The sequence below is a fragment of the Anas platyrhynchos genome, chromosome 18 (genome assembly GCF_047663525.1).
Source record: "Anas platyrhynchos isolate ZD024472 breed Pekin duck chromosome 18, IASCAAS_PekinDuck_T2T, whole genome shotgun sequence".
Classification (NCBI taxonomy): Eukaryota; Metazoa; Chordata; class Aves; order Anseriformes; family Anatidae; genus Anas; species Anas platyrhynchos.
The window spans coordinates 8055975-8070496 of record NC_092604.1 but is presented as its reverse complement, the minus strand read 5'-3'; the positions used below and the strand labels follow the sequence as shown (position 1 = coordinate 8070496).

At 50.9% G+C, this 14522-nt stretch overlaps 1 protein-coding gene across 3 annotated transcripts in view; it reads right to left on the bottom strand.

Annotated features, from left to right (window-relative positions):
- Positions 1-524: 524 nt before the first annotated feature.
- The window catches only part of EEIG1 (estrogen-induced osteoclastogenesis regulator 1), a 35075-nt gene continuing 21077 nt past the window's right edge, over positions 525-14522 (bottom strand). For 2 of the 3 annotated variants that reach the window (XM_021271205.4, XM_072025314.1), the window contains 8 exons: positions 12933-13049; positions 12397-12443; positions 9304-9458; positions 8070-8177; positions 7610-7799; positions 7308-7429; positions 6428-6497; positions 525-5545 (listed from right to left, as the gene is read on the bottom strand). In XM_021271205.4, coding sequence (XP_021126880.2) covers positions 5500-5545; positions 6428-6497; positions 7308-7429; positions 7610-7799; positions 8070-8177; positions 9304-9458; positions 12397-12443; positions 12933-13049 — 855 coding nt within the window. In that variant the 3' untranslated portion in view covers positions 525-5499. The remainder of the gene's footprint in view (positions 5546-6427; positions 6498-7307; positions 7430-7609; positions 7800-8069; positions 8178-9303; positions 9459-12396; positions 12444-12932; positions 13050-14522) is intronic. The other variant, XM_005017870.6, reaches the window with a different exon arrangement.

Below are 14522 nucleotides of genomic sequence, written 5' to 3'. Positions count from 1 at the left end.
TGGAGAAGGAAAAGGGAGCCCAAAGAGCCCAGGGATGCGGGGAGCCTCAGAGGAAGGGGAGGCGGGGAGGGGCTGGGACTGAAAGGTGCGGATGTTACAGCTTTGGGAGGCTGGGGAAGGTGAATCCAGCTCACGGAGGAAGAGGAGAGGCTGCCCTGCTCCCCAGGTGCTGCTGGAGCCACGCTTCGGCTGTGGCAGCGTCCCCACAGCGGGGCAGGATGCGGCCGCTGAGCGCAGCCCTGGCAGGGACGCGGTGTTCGGGACCACGAGGCTGTGCCAGGGGCTGGCGGTGGTGCCAGGTCACCTTCCCCCTGGATTTCGGGCTCCTGCTTCTACTGGCCACGTGCTGCGGCGCCTGCCCTGCTCCAGCCCCTCTCCTGCCCCCGGGAGGGCTGGCAGGGACCCGGTGCCCTGCTGGCTGCCAAGCTCTGCCTGCCAGCAGGCACTGTCTGACCTTTTCGCTTCCTCAGCCAGTACTTCTGAAGCAAACGTCTGTCTAGGACAAAAACACGAAGCCAGAAGAATCATTGTGAAGTACCAAAAACCTTTATTTTTCCCCCAAACCATAACAACATTTGACATTATATTGATTTCCTCATATATTTGTTATTTCTCTACGTTAGGAACCAGATACAGAAAATACAAACACGATCTGTTGAATCAAAGACGGCACAGCATTCCGTTAGAAAAAGAAACAAAAAACTAGAGGAGCGAGATAAAAATGGTGAAAAATAGTCATTCCCTCCAGCTCAAACTTTCCAAGAATCATCATCAAAATAGAGCAGTGGAAGTAGCTTCTCTTTCTAAACGCACTTCTGCTTTAAGAAAAAAAGTTAGAGATTTATCTTTAGATTTTCAAAGTAAAAAAATGTTAAACTATCTTTCAAGCAATTTTGGAAGTTTGCATAGACCCATTCCCTTTCCAAAAATATCAGCGATCTCTCTATAGAATCTGATATAAATCAAGTGCGCGCCTCATCCGAAGATCACCGAGCTCAATTGGCTTTCACGAAAATAAAACATAATCTCCCCTTCCCCTCCCTCCCCCCACAAAAATACGGGCTCTCCCATTATTCCTTACAGTCGAGGCCAGTTCGGAGGCTCAGCCACACCTCTAGCTCCAAGCTTCACCCCAATTCCTTTCTCTTTTTTCCCAGGTTTCCAGCTCCCTCCCTCCCGGACAGCCACGGATGGGGTCGGGACGGCGCGGGTGGGCTGATGGACGACGCGGCGCTCGAGAGGGAAGGGGGGGAGCTCATTTGGGAGCCCCCCCAAGCGAGGAAGTGGCTTTTCAGCGCAAACACGTGCTACCAGGCAGTGTCTGCAGCAACTCGCCCCTGGGGACTTGCCTTGTCCACAGGGCTAAGTCACCAGAGCGTCAATTCGTTCAGCTAGAGCCTAGGCTGGGGGGGTCAGGGCAGGGCAGGGGGGCAGAGGGGGGCTCGGCAGCCCCCAGGTAAGGCAGCGAGGGGGGGGGACAGGACGGGGCCCCTCTCCAGGAGGGGCATTTCACCTAGGTGCTCTAGCGTACCTGGAGTGAGGTTTTCCCAGAGGTTCACAACAGCGCGTGCAGAGTCCAGCTGCACAGCCACCAGTTTAAAAAGAAAAAAAACAACAGCAACGACAAAATAAATTAAAAAAAAAAGTCACCCCCCTCCTATTAAGATTCGAATGAAAGACGTTTCTTCGGGTCTCGGCCCAGTTCAGAACCCTCTAAAAACCTGAAGCAAACACTCAAAAGGGCTTAGCTTTCTGCAGGGGGCAAAGGGATTTGGCAATACGGGGGGGGGAAGAGATCACCACCCACTGCCCATCACGCCGAGGGTGAGGACAGCACAAAGCCCCCCATTTAAAGTGCCAACCATACCAAAAAAATAGGGACAGAGGGGCAACATCCTTCTCCCCCCTTTTTCCACCACGATTTCCGATTGAAACCCACCTCCTTCAGCAAGTCACAACTAAGCCTACCATCCCGGGCATTCACTCCACTTATACCGTTTTTTTTTTTAAAAAAAAAAGTTAGTAAAAAAAATTACATTGAAATTTCCCATGCCTTTTGCAACGGGCTTCCACCAAGCAGGGGTCCGGAGACTGAGAGCAGGGCCCACAGCTTTTGCCTGGCCCTGAGCAGGGAGCAGAGAGCCAGCTCTGCTCTCCAGGGCCAGCCGGGCGTGCGCAGCCCTGCTCACCAGCACCCGAGAGCCAGGGGATGCAGGGGCTTGCCAATAAGGTCCTTTTACTCGCTTCAGTCACCTCTGAATCCCCCTGAGAAAGGGAACAATGTAGGGAAGAAAGTCGTCCCCCCTCAGCCCCCCCAGGAATAAAATATCAATGAAACAATAACGCAGTCAAAAAAAAAAAAAGAGAAAAACAAACACCAGCCTGCTGGGTTTATAAAAAAAAAAAAAAAATCAATAAACTTCAAGACAAAAAAACAAAGAAACTAGCCAGCGGTTTGGGTCTGGAAACTGATTCACTTCTTCAATGTTCAAAGCCCACCAGGGAACAGACGGCAGCGATGCCAACAGGGAACTCAAATCGAGGTCTAGGGCTAGAAGCAGGCTGCTCCTGCCTCCCTCCCTCCACAGGGCCCTCCAGCCCTGGCTGTGCCGCACTAGGCTGAACGACTAGGGCTGCCTTCTTACTGAAAATGAGGGGTGGGAGAGCTAGAAAATAAAATGACCGGGATCTGTGGAGTCGATACTGATGCAGAGACAAGAGACAGACACCCAACGAGACACCGTTACCAAGAACCCGAGCAGTGATGTGCCGAGCAGCTGGAAGAGAAGCCAGAGATGGCCACAGCGACGCGACGGAGCAGGTTACAGCTCTGCCAGGCTGGGGAGGTGAGAGCAGCTCGCTGGAAAGCTCAGCTGCTGCTGCCCTTGCTTTGCTGGAAGAGGAGATTCACAACGCCTGGCTGCCAGCACCTCGGAGCGACAGACTCGTGCCAACTGGAGCCCAGGAGAAAGCCCTTGGCTCCCAGTTGCTCTGACGGCAACCACCATTGTTTTTCATGGGAATAGAAGCAAAGCAGCAGAACTGAGCTGGGTTGGCCTCTTTCCTAGCTTATTTCTGCCCCTTTCAAGTCCTGGTTGCAACACTGGACCCCATTTCCAGCAGGTGCTGTGCCGGGGAGCAGCCTGACCCCCAGCCCCTGCTACAGCCACCCGAGGGCACAGCAAGGACACCCGGTGCTGTCTGGTGCGCTTCTGCCCTCGCACTGACCTGAACAGAAGGTCAGACCAGGCCGGGCTTTCTGGCAGCACCCCAGGGAGTGAAAAAAAGCAAGCAGCAGCTCTCCCTGTCCTGCGAGCACCCCCGGCACAGGGCACCTCTCACCCAGAGCAGGAAGCTCCCCAGCCTGCGAGCGAGTGCCAAACCTCCCCAGACTGAGCGGAGGAGAGATCACAGTTGAAAACACCAAAAGCATGAAAGAGCTTTTGTTTCAGACAGACTCAAAAGATCAATACCTTTTCCCTACAATAAACCAAACCAAAGTGGTGTCTGTAACCCTTTGAACCGTAACCCAAATTTTAACTCCCTTTGTAGCAAAAGGGGTGAGAAAGATCCCTGTCCTAGTGCGGTCTGTCCAAACACAGAAAGAAACCTCTTGACTTGAGGACAGGAACCATCAAAACAGAGCAAGCAGCTGTATAGCTTTGCCACACTGCCTAACACCCTCCCCATGCAGCCATCCTTAGTTAGCAGGGCAAAAAAAAAAAAAACAAGAAAAATTAAAATCAAGGCCCTTTCATTCCTCATCTCTCGTTCTGCCAAATTCCCTTTTCCAGTAGCTCATCCGCATGCATTCTGGCCGCAGAGACCACTATTAATCCTTTTTTTTTTTCTTTTTCTTTTTAAGAAGGCTTTACAATAGCTAAGTTTGAACAACAAGGTGATCAGTCACAAGTCTTTCCTTGCTGAGCGGGGCAGGTGTGTGCCCGTGTGTGTGCACGCACACCGTGTGTCAGAGGAGGGCACGCTCCCAGCAGGGCCAGGAGCGCGCCCTTGCTCAAAGTGCATGGCTGCTGAGTGCTACTACAGTACACCGGCAAAAAGAGGGAAGGGCACTACACAGAAATAGCTTACAGGCCAAGAGTCTCTGTACAGGAAGGGCTGAGTCTGCAGAGAGCCCCGTCTGCAACGCAGCTGCCCGGAGGATCTGTCAGGGGGAGCTGGAAGGGCCTGCCGTCTCTGCCAAGGAGGCAGCTCGAGTGTCAGGCAACTGCAGAGAAATCCCAAAGAGGAACAATTGAAGGAGCAAGCAGAAAAAGAGTTTGAAGCCTTGTCAGAGCTGGCTCACCACGGAGCAGGTAGGACCGGCTGCTGTGGCTAACGTGGCAGGAAACATCCGTCCTACCTCTGAGGGCACAGACGGGGGCTTCACCTTGCCCTACTGCTCCCCAGCCCCTAAAGGAACCAGCTCAGGCGCAGATCCCTGCTGACAGGTCAAGAGAGGCCACCCAACACCAGCTCCCATACTGGCCCAGGCCCAGAGAGGCAATTGTTACCACCACCACCAGAGAGACCACTGCGGGTAACTGCACGGCCCGGGGAGGCCGTCAGATAACGAGAATCTTTTCACAGTCCAAGAAGGGCAGCTCCCTTCCCGAGCCAAAACAAAAAAAAAAAAAAGAGGCTTTGAATTCCAAGCTCCAACAGTAACTATTTGCTGAATCAGTCCAGCAAATGTGGATTACAACCCTGGAAAAGCCAGTCTAAGCCTCCTCCAGGTAAAATCTGGAACCTGTAAAGTGCTCCTGGTAATGCTAATAGGTGAGCACTGCCCTTCCATGCCCAGCAGTGGAAGGGCACGATGCAGTTAGTGGTATAACAAGCATTTAACCATTTAATCAGCTCCCATCTGGACCGCAGTAATTTTCTGAAATGCACTTTCGGGAGATATTTCCTATGAGAAGCTGTCTGGGGATGTGAGGGCAGCCAGGTGAAGTGCACACCACAGCACCCCTCGGTCAGTAAAACTGTTGCCTTGGAAGGTGACGCTCCCGTGCGGAGCCGATGCACGAAGCACCCTGCAAGCGGCCCTTCCACCGTGTCACCAACAAGCAGCTCTTGGTTTGGTTGCAATGGTTTCCCCCTCCCCCAGTGGTTTGAAGAGTTCACAGTGGTATAACCCAACGTTTTGGGGAGACAAAAGCTGAGACGCCCCCTGTTGCGAATGGAGGGATGGAACGAGGGGTGCAGAAGAACAACGTCCTCTAGGACTAAGGATACGTCCAATAGACACCTGGTGTCTGCACGGGAACAGGGGAGGGCAGGCACTGGAAGAACTGGGAAGCGAGGAGGGTACTGCCAACAGGGAAAGTGCACGGTCTGGAGTGGTCTCGGAGTGGTTCTGCAGTGCAAACGTATGGGGAGGGGCGTGGAGAAAATCCCTTCTGGAATGCTGCATGAAGAGAGGTAAAGGTTGGCATCCATGTGGCAGCGGACCGGGTAGGGGGCCTGTTTCCAGCAGCTCTACCCTGTTCTTCACATTTAGTGGGTTTCAATCACCACTGGCTCGTAAACTCCAGATGAGACCCTGAGGAGGCAGAGGGGAAGAGGAGGAGAAAGCCAGGTTATTTTCCTCGGTCGCTTAGAGCAAACAAGCCTCTATTCAGAGCTCTCAGCTCATGAACATCGCCCTCTAACCTCACACAAAATACTGAAAATAACGAGTCAGGCTGGCGGGACGTCAACGCACATAACACAAAACAGACAGCTACGTGGCAAGCTAACACTAGAGCACTTGAAAGAGCTGGGTGTAGCACATAAATCCTTCTAGAAGGCAGAGGAAAGGGCTGGGGAGGGAGCACACTGTGCAGAGAGCCAGCGTTCCTGGCTCTGCTTCCAATTTTACCACTGACCTGACGCATCTCTGTGTTCACCATTACTGCTTTTCTTCCTACAAAGGTGCTACAAAGCTTGGCAAACGCAGCCAGTCAATGCACGGCGTTAAGGGCTATTGCAGCGAGACAAAGTTTTATTTGTCCAGAAGTCTTTCACAAGAGAAAAAGCCCTTGACACAGACGGAGGGGGCAGGGAGAAGGGACAATGGAACAAGCTGCTGCAGTTTTGCTGTAGTCCAGCAGGAGGCAAAGCTCCCTGCCTTCGGTCGGGTGCGGAAGCAAACAGGAACCAACCTCTACCATTTTGTCCTTTTACTCCTCACTTACTTCTGCTCTTGGATCTAGCAACTGGGATCAAATTATCCCTATGAGCTTCTACTGACAATTCACTTGCACTCCAGCGCAGCTGCAGCCTGTCAGCATGACACCTGGGGGCGTTAATGTGGGAATAAAGCCACCGGGCAGCACGTGATGTTCAGAAATCTCTCCCGTAGCAAAGGTGAAAGTTTCCTGGGTACAAACAGCCAACTAATCTCTCTGGAGCCTCGCTGTCTGCAGGCTTGCAGGAAACCTACCTGTTTCCCAGCTGAATACCGCTCAGTGTCGTCGTTCCGTCTCTGCTCACAAACAACCTCAGGTTGCTATCTGCAGATAGAAAAGGAAGCAGGTATCAAAATCCAGAGCTCCTGCTGGTTGCCAGGTGCCCCTCTCCCAGGTGCGTTACACAATGTTCAGCACAGGAACAAGTGTATTTCTGTGAATCCATACGCACGCTTTCTGGTGTTCCCATAGTAATAGGGCCCTCGGGAACTCTTCTTGCTTTAAAAGGGAGCCTCACGTACAAATCAAGCACAACACTGAGTTTTGGAAGAGTAAAAGCAGGGAAATGAATGCGATGACATTCCTCTGGCTGCTTCTTTCAAGGCAATTCCAACTGATATAAGTTTTTGGGTCAGCTTTAACACATCTAAACAGGTAAACTTTGGGGCTCCCATGCTGTTTTTTGTAGGCTCATCACTGGAAAAGAAATTCAGCCTGTTCTGCTGGCAAGAGGTGGCTGTACTCAGCCTAGTTTAAACCCATGCTGAGTGAGGTGGAGATCCCCATGTGATTTAATATCAAATCCAGTGATTCAAGGTGACTAACAGTAATCTGTAGAAGTACTAACAAGAAGTTAGGCTCAGGTTTAAAACTTTCTGAAAAAACACACTAGATAAAGGATATGAGATTGATTTCTAGGCTAAACCGATTTCTAGGCTTGACCGTTTGCAAAAACCGCAGCACTCAAATCCACATGGTTTCTTTATCTACCACAGAAACACCTAGCAAGCACTGAAAGAAAATACTGTCAAGTGGGGAAGGGAGCCTACAACAGATCAGATGTGGCTCTGTAAAAGCTTGGCAGCCTTGCTAAAGGAAAAGCCAAGACCTCCCCTGTGAGGATCATCCTCTCACCTTCAGTATTGCTGACATCTGTGAAGTCCTGACTCTGCATTATCTTCTCCACTATATCGTCCGCATCGATCCTCGTGTCATCCACTCGGGTTGGATGACTCTCCACCGAATCCTTTTTCCTCCTGGGGAGAAAAAATAAAAGGAAAACTTACTCAGCCTGTCAAGACAGACTTTCAGATGCTCTCTTGCTTCTTTGAGCAACAGCCTGCCTCCCAGTGACTGCTTCCACTTTACTGCTGCTTGAAGACCAAGGAGTAGGTTCTGTCTCTCCTTCCCAAAGGGGCTTTGCACCAGTTACCTACCGAGAGGGTCTGTCCAGCAGAAGAGCTGGTCTGGGGGGCCGGGGAGGCTTCTCTAGCTTGTGGTCGCGCTCTCCCTCGGGGCACTCCACCGTCATGCTGAGCCCTCCGGACGCGCTGCTGCTGGTGGAGGTATTGCGGCGGTGGGTCAGGTCCGACATGCTGGAGGAACGGGAGTGCTCCGTGCTGTAACCTGCAAAGGCAGAGCAGTTACAAACCACGTTTTACCTCCTTCCTGGCAGCTCAGCTAACAGGCAGGGCAGCCTCAGAGCAGCGGTTCTGTTCCCAGATACTGAGGTTTATGCACGCATCAGTGAACTCATCTGTAGAGACTAAACAGGAAACTCTGCTATTACAGGGCTGGGTAAGAGAGATGGCTGCAAATTGCTCTCACAAGAGCTCGCAGCAGGAAAGAGAAAGGGATGGGGCCGCTGCTGGCAGAACCACACAGAGCAACAGTTACCAGAGATCTTGGACTGCTGGCTGGCGTAGCTGGAGTTCCGCGAGTGCCCCGAGTGGAAGACTTCCTCGGGGCTGGACAGATTCTGATCGGGTTCTTCTGGGACACCTGCTGGGAAACAAGGCACTGGTTACACCACAACCAAGCCAGCATCTTGCCTGCTGCCTAGGACTGACCACTGATGCTGGGACACCAGATTAAGGAAAGCGCAAGTCTGCTGGCAAAGCCTGTTGTACAGGCCGGCACAGCGCCTACAAGCACCTTGGAAATAGGGAAGACAACAACAAGGTTCTGTGTCAAGCTCTGATCGCTAATTCTACCATCCAGTGCCTGAATTAACAGCCATCTCTAGGGCCTTGAAGAGCCCAGAAGGACAATTAGTGTCTGAAGTTTAATACCTTTAACTACGAACAGCTAACACCATGGAAGCAAACGGCCACTATCAGTAAAGCATTATAACCTCCATTTGGGCACTCCTCCTGTTAGTACTTTTCTCCTGCTATTACTTGTCAGAGTCCATGCCATTTAGCATTTAAATCACACCCGAACTTGGCACTGAAACCTCAGGATAACCTCTGCTTCTTTGCCCTTGCCCCATCTTGCCTCTCTTGCAGCAAGTTGATCCAAAAGTGCCCCGGTGTAACATTTGCCAGCCTTTTAAGAGCAGCACTTGCACACCGTGCTAAGCATGAGGTGATCTGACAAGTGCTATTTTGGTGCAGTGTGCCTGCCTGCACGCTGGGAGTGTGCGGGGAAGGAAAAAAGGCAACGGGAGAATGCGGTGTCCTTGAAAATGGGCTCGCACAGAAGCCAAAGAACTCCACATCAGCAGCTGGAACAAGGCCATCAGACCTTAAACCAGCCTCTGAAACCTTCAGAGGAACTTTTCGAGAAGATAAGCTCGAGCACCAAAATAGCTGAGTGGAGAACAATGTTAAGTGGCACCGAACACAATGGAAGGCAGGGATGAGGGCGACACATGAATTATTAAACCCACAGCAAAAAGAACTAATTGCTTTATCTCCACCAACACAAGTAGGCATGCGGCAAAGATTGGTGCTTCCTCCTAACAGCTAACTTTGTTTTTCTTAATTTTCTTAAACGAGTAAAGAGCTGAGGATTGGTTTGGGAAATCATGAAACGTTTTAAAAAAATCTGTGCTTGTAATTGGTGGGAAAAAGAAGGGAGTGTGCAGGCAGCCCCAGGCACTGTGTGGCTCGGGGATGGGCATTCCTACCCGAGCTGAGGATGGTCGCTCGCGGCTTGCTCTGGCGCAGAGAGCCAATTGGGGCCGAAGTGCTGGTGCTGCTTGTGGTTCCCTCGCCCTTGCAGGTGAGCTGCAGGGTGGAGTCCTGCCCCGGGATGGTGATGGATTTTGCTGTGGAAGGCGGCCTGCGATCGGAAGAGAAGAGTGTTAGGATGTGCAGGGCAGGGATCGGGGCTCGTCCCATCCCACGGGGGGCTCTCACTATGTCACGAGGCCCCCCCCAGCTCCCTGGGGAAGGGCTGGCAGCCCCCCAGGCTACAGCACAGCGTGCCATTTGCTCCCTCCCCTAAAACTTGGGTCTTCCCTAATCCATAACACATCCGGACTGCAGAGCTGGCACTTTACAAACTGCTGATGACAAGGAAAAGCAAGGTTGAGGTAAACTAAGGCAGAAAGCGACCACTCAGTCATTCGTACAGGACAACCGCACTCTCCTCCAGGAAATTATCCAGAGCTGCCCTTTTCCCTCAACACATGTTCCAGCAGCCAGCCGGCCTCACAAACAGGAACCAGCTTGTTTTCAGCCAGCTCGAAATCCCAGCGCCATCCTGCTACACCTCTCTGACCCGGGTCAGAGAGAAGCCTTTTATCCCAGCACCCCTACGAGAGCTTTTTACAACCATCGAGTGACCTTTCCATTTTTTAACTGATGATCAAACTACTTTTCAGTGAGACTAAAGTATTTTTCCAGCTGTCAGAATCGTTTTTCTGGTTGTTCTGCGTGCTCCCGACATCCCTCTGTAAATGCTGACTCCAGGACAGAACTGCAAGCGCCTGAGCCCCCTCCCTTCCTGCAGGAGGGTTTTTGGGTCAAAGCCACGGCATGTGCAGCGTGGCAAAGTTAATATTCCTGCTGGAGCCCTAACTTCCCTCTAGCCTGAAGGCCGAGCTGTAACTAATGGCTTGTACCACGCTTTTTAAGTGAGGAGCAAGAAAGCCAAACTTTTATTCGTCTCACTTGGAGCTCTGAGGTGAGCGAGGGAAGATGCTACACGAGGGGACCATCAAATAGCTTGGGAGAAAGAATAAAAAGCTAAAACCATTTCTTACGGCAGCCAGACAGCTACAAAGGTCACAGGAGACCCCCAGCACACCCTCCTGAGGCAGAGAGGAGCAACCACCAAGGAACTAGAGCACCTCCCTAACCGTGTTAGCGGTGATTTACACACAGCCAGGTACTTTGGGGACCTTGTTTCCCAGGCTAATAAAGCCCCTGCTGCCTCGATCAAGCCCACTGCTGCTGCAGCAGCTGTCGGGTCGGGTTAGCAGCCTGCTCTCCCCTCCTGCACGACACCCAGGAGGGGAAGGTTCCTCCGGGTGCTGCAGAAAGCGAGTCCTCGGCGAGCACATTCAGGAGTGACTTCCCAGCACAGTTCCTGCCTAACCCTCTAACGAGTGTCATTTCTCAACAGCTCCCCTGATCAAGGACTATTCTACATGCAAAGTTTCCATTTTTAGACATTTGCACATCATCACCATATAAAGAAAAAATGGGGACGACTGCAAAAATCCTGCAAGAAAACGCGGAGGTTTGACTTTCCCTGACCCCACTTACATTACAGGGATATTTACGCTCCATGCTGTATAATTTCCAGGTACTAACAGTGGGGTTTGATTCCACAATGAAAAAGCAACAGGTATTTTTGTCAAACGTTGTCAGCCATCGCTTCAATTTGTCATTGAAATTAATCCTAGTAACCTAGGCTGGAAACATCTGTTAAAGCATCTGTTACCATTACAAGGTTAGGACTGAGGATGCTCAGAGTTTAATTCTGAAGCAGATTTCTTTTTCTGAATCTGATGGCACTGCATTTACTGTTTGAAAGGCTCACAAATATTGCTGCACTATGAAAAGGCATTCACAACATACAAATTAGGCAGCTTTTTATAACAACGCAAGCTCATTGATGTACTCGAAGCCAGCTCCTAAAATTAGACCATTTAGCCCAGAATGTCGCTGCTACGAGAGGTGACCTTAAGGTAAAGCTTTCTTCTCCCACACTGCTGGGAGTCAGCAGGAAATATTCCAGGAAATATTCCACCAGCCCAGGGCAGTCCTGCAGCAGTTACACACCTTGCTGCACACCGGCTGGGATCACTGCAGGGTACGGGCACACGTCACTGCTGTATTTGTTAATTGATTCCCCAACAATTAGCAAAGCAACAGGACTGCTCTCCAGCTCTGCTGCATTTGTTCTTCCTTGCTACAATGGATTAAAAAAAATAAAAGATGTGTATGACTGCAGTTTCTCTACTAATCAATACAAATTATGGTCCTAGGTTCCTGCAGAAGAAAAGGAGAATTAAAATTCTTCAGCCTTGCATTGTTTTTGTTGCTATTTCAATTCAGCGTCTTTATTTTGAGTGCTATGTGCTGAAACATGGTGATTTCCAAGACTGTTTTCTTCATTGACCTTTCCCTTCTTGGAGGTCACCGAAACCAACCCCAGAGCTATGAGAAACTGTCCCTCGTGTAAAACACAAAGTTCATTATCAATGTCTGTTAGTTTCCAAAACTCAGTGACACTAGGAGGAAAAAAAAAAAAACACCAAGCACAAGAAGACTGTTTCTTCCCCCAGAAGGGAAAAGAGAGATGACCCCAGTCCTTCAGAAGAATACAAGAGATTTGGAAAATCAGGTTTGAGTTTAAATGGGAAATTTGAAAATACTCCCCCTGCCATCCCATCTCACAGAGCAGGAGTGAAAACTGCCACATGCTTCAGCAGCTCTCGCAGGTCACCCTTCACATCTCCTATCACCAGTCAACGTTACCACTGGCCCCGAAATTCAGAATTTCCCCACCCTATAGCTGTTTTTTTTTTGTTATTTTTTAAACTGGGAAACAACAGCAGAGAACAAACCAACCAAAAGCAGTCACGCTATACCACACCAGCTGATCCAACAGCCTAGACCATCATTTTCGAGCTTTCCCCCATGCTTCCTTATCTCAAAGACGTCTTTTCCTCCTCCTCAGCAATTTCAGTCTCCAACAGTAGACTGCAAAAGCACCAGGAGTCTGAGCCCCAGTCCCCCCAGAACAGGAGGAGTACCCAGAAACTCACGTTTTGAAGCAGGGATCCCCCGAGAGCAAGGACATCCCGATGGTGACCTGCAGAGAGGGAACAAGGCCCACAGTTAGCCATCCTGCAGTGAGCTCCTCACTTAGCAGCCAGGAGGTCAAGGGCTAGGCGTAAAGATTAATGAGACCCAGTTCCTCCCGAAAGGAGATCAGCTCCAGGGATTTAGCCAGTCATCCCCTCCCTTCCCCAAGCAGACATCAGTGGCTCTGAGCTGTAGGGGCTCAGCAGGACACCAGCCTGGCAACCCTGACAGTGCACTTCAGACTTTTTTCCCCTCCCAAGCTCATGCTTTCTCTGATGATAAAAAAATGTTATCGAGGGTTATCGCTTGGCCAAACGGATGCCAAGACATCAAAGGGCAGCTGTGATAACAGCAAATGTCCCTGCTCAGACAGCAGCCTAAAAGCAGAACCCTCTCCGTACAGAACAGGATCTCTGAGGTTCAGCGCTGCACTCTGGCTGTGATCTTTTTTTACTCAATAGTAGGATTTCCACTGTGGCAGAACGAGCTGCCGTACCTTTAGGATGGAGTTGTCCTGCCGCGTGTTCTTGGTGTCGTATCCTTCCAGCAAGCAGCAACGGACAGTGGATCCAGAGCCCGCAAATTCTGCCAGATTTAGGTCAGCGAAGCCCAGCTGTAGCCAGGAAAACAATGGAGGGGAAGGGGAGAGAACAAAGAAACAAAACAAAAAACACTTCAATAAGGGGATATACAGTGTCACCCAGAGCAGAGGAGGACAGCACCGCCGTGAGTTAGGGCAGAAACACAAACCACAGACGCAGAGATGGGGTGCAGACCCCTTAGAGCTGGGGGTGGGAGGTTGCTTTCCTCATCCCCAGCCAGGTGAACGCTCTGCGGGACATCAGCCCCGTGCAAGGGAGGAAAAGAGCAGTGGTGCTGGCCAGGACAGCGTTAACCAGCCTGCAGCAGTTGCATAACCAAGGACATGGAAGGCACTAGGTCACCGATGTGGAAAAAACAGAATCACACACACACAAACATAATAAGGCACTCTTTGTGCCCGGCCATCCCGGAGTGCAGCGGAGCATGCGAACCGGGAGATGAAAGGATATTGTTACAGGGGAAAGTGACACTGTCCTGAAGCACAGGACGGGGCCTTGCAGCACCGCAAGCTGGGAACAGAGAGCCACAGGGCCATGTGAGTGCCCTACTGCCACAGATCAGCTGCTGCGCTGGGCATCCCCTGTAGCAAAGCTTCCTCAGCATCTCCAGGGTTTAAGTAGCTAGTGGTATATTTGGCAGGCAGGAGGAAGAGAAATGTCTGCAGAGATTTAGCTATCAGCTCTCCAAACCTTCTTGAACAAAGAGAAAATAAATAGGAAAGGTGCTAAAGTTAAAGATGAGAGGCAAATTCAAAGAGGGGATGGACGCCTCTAGAGCACAAACACAATGAGGAGTAGTTTTGCTCTTCTGCTCTAGGAATACAGTGATTTCCCAAAAGAAAAAAAAATTACAGCTTCTTTTACTCAGAACTTTGGCAATAAGTCAGCTGTGTCCCACCCACCCTGCCCAGAAAGAGATGCTGTCCCTGAATTTGACCAACCAGCCCCAGCACAGGTCAGCATCACCTCAACGTACAGGTCAGCTTCCACAAGAACACGGAGAGAAGCTGGACAAGCAAATGCCCCTACCCAGCTGTTATTTTGTGAATTACCGGGCATTTCTCCTGCCCTGGCGTTGACACCTGGATGACAGAACCGAACCACGAGCCTCAGACCTGCAGCACGCTAAGGAAACGTGGTGCTCTCAGCTGATAGGGAGTTAGAGCCCAAAGCAGTCCCTGCTGTATGAGCATTGTTCCGTATCAGGACTGCTCCCACTATTCCACATCAAAAGTCTAAACCACAGCCTGCACGAGATGGGATGACAGCAACAAGATTAAGGTACCTTTGTCCTCCGTCCCATTCTCAAAGGGGAACAAGCGCTGATGGCAAATAAGAAGTGGGACAGAACAGGAACCTTTCTTCAGCAAAAGGAAGGAAGAAAAACGACCTCAATTCACTCCCACTCTTCTCCCTTCGAAAGGGCTCCCATAACTCGAGCTTCTCCAGTTCCTGCTGCAGGTGTTCCTCTCTCTCGCAGTGCC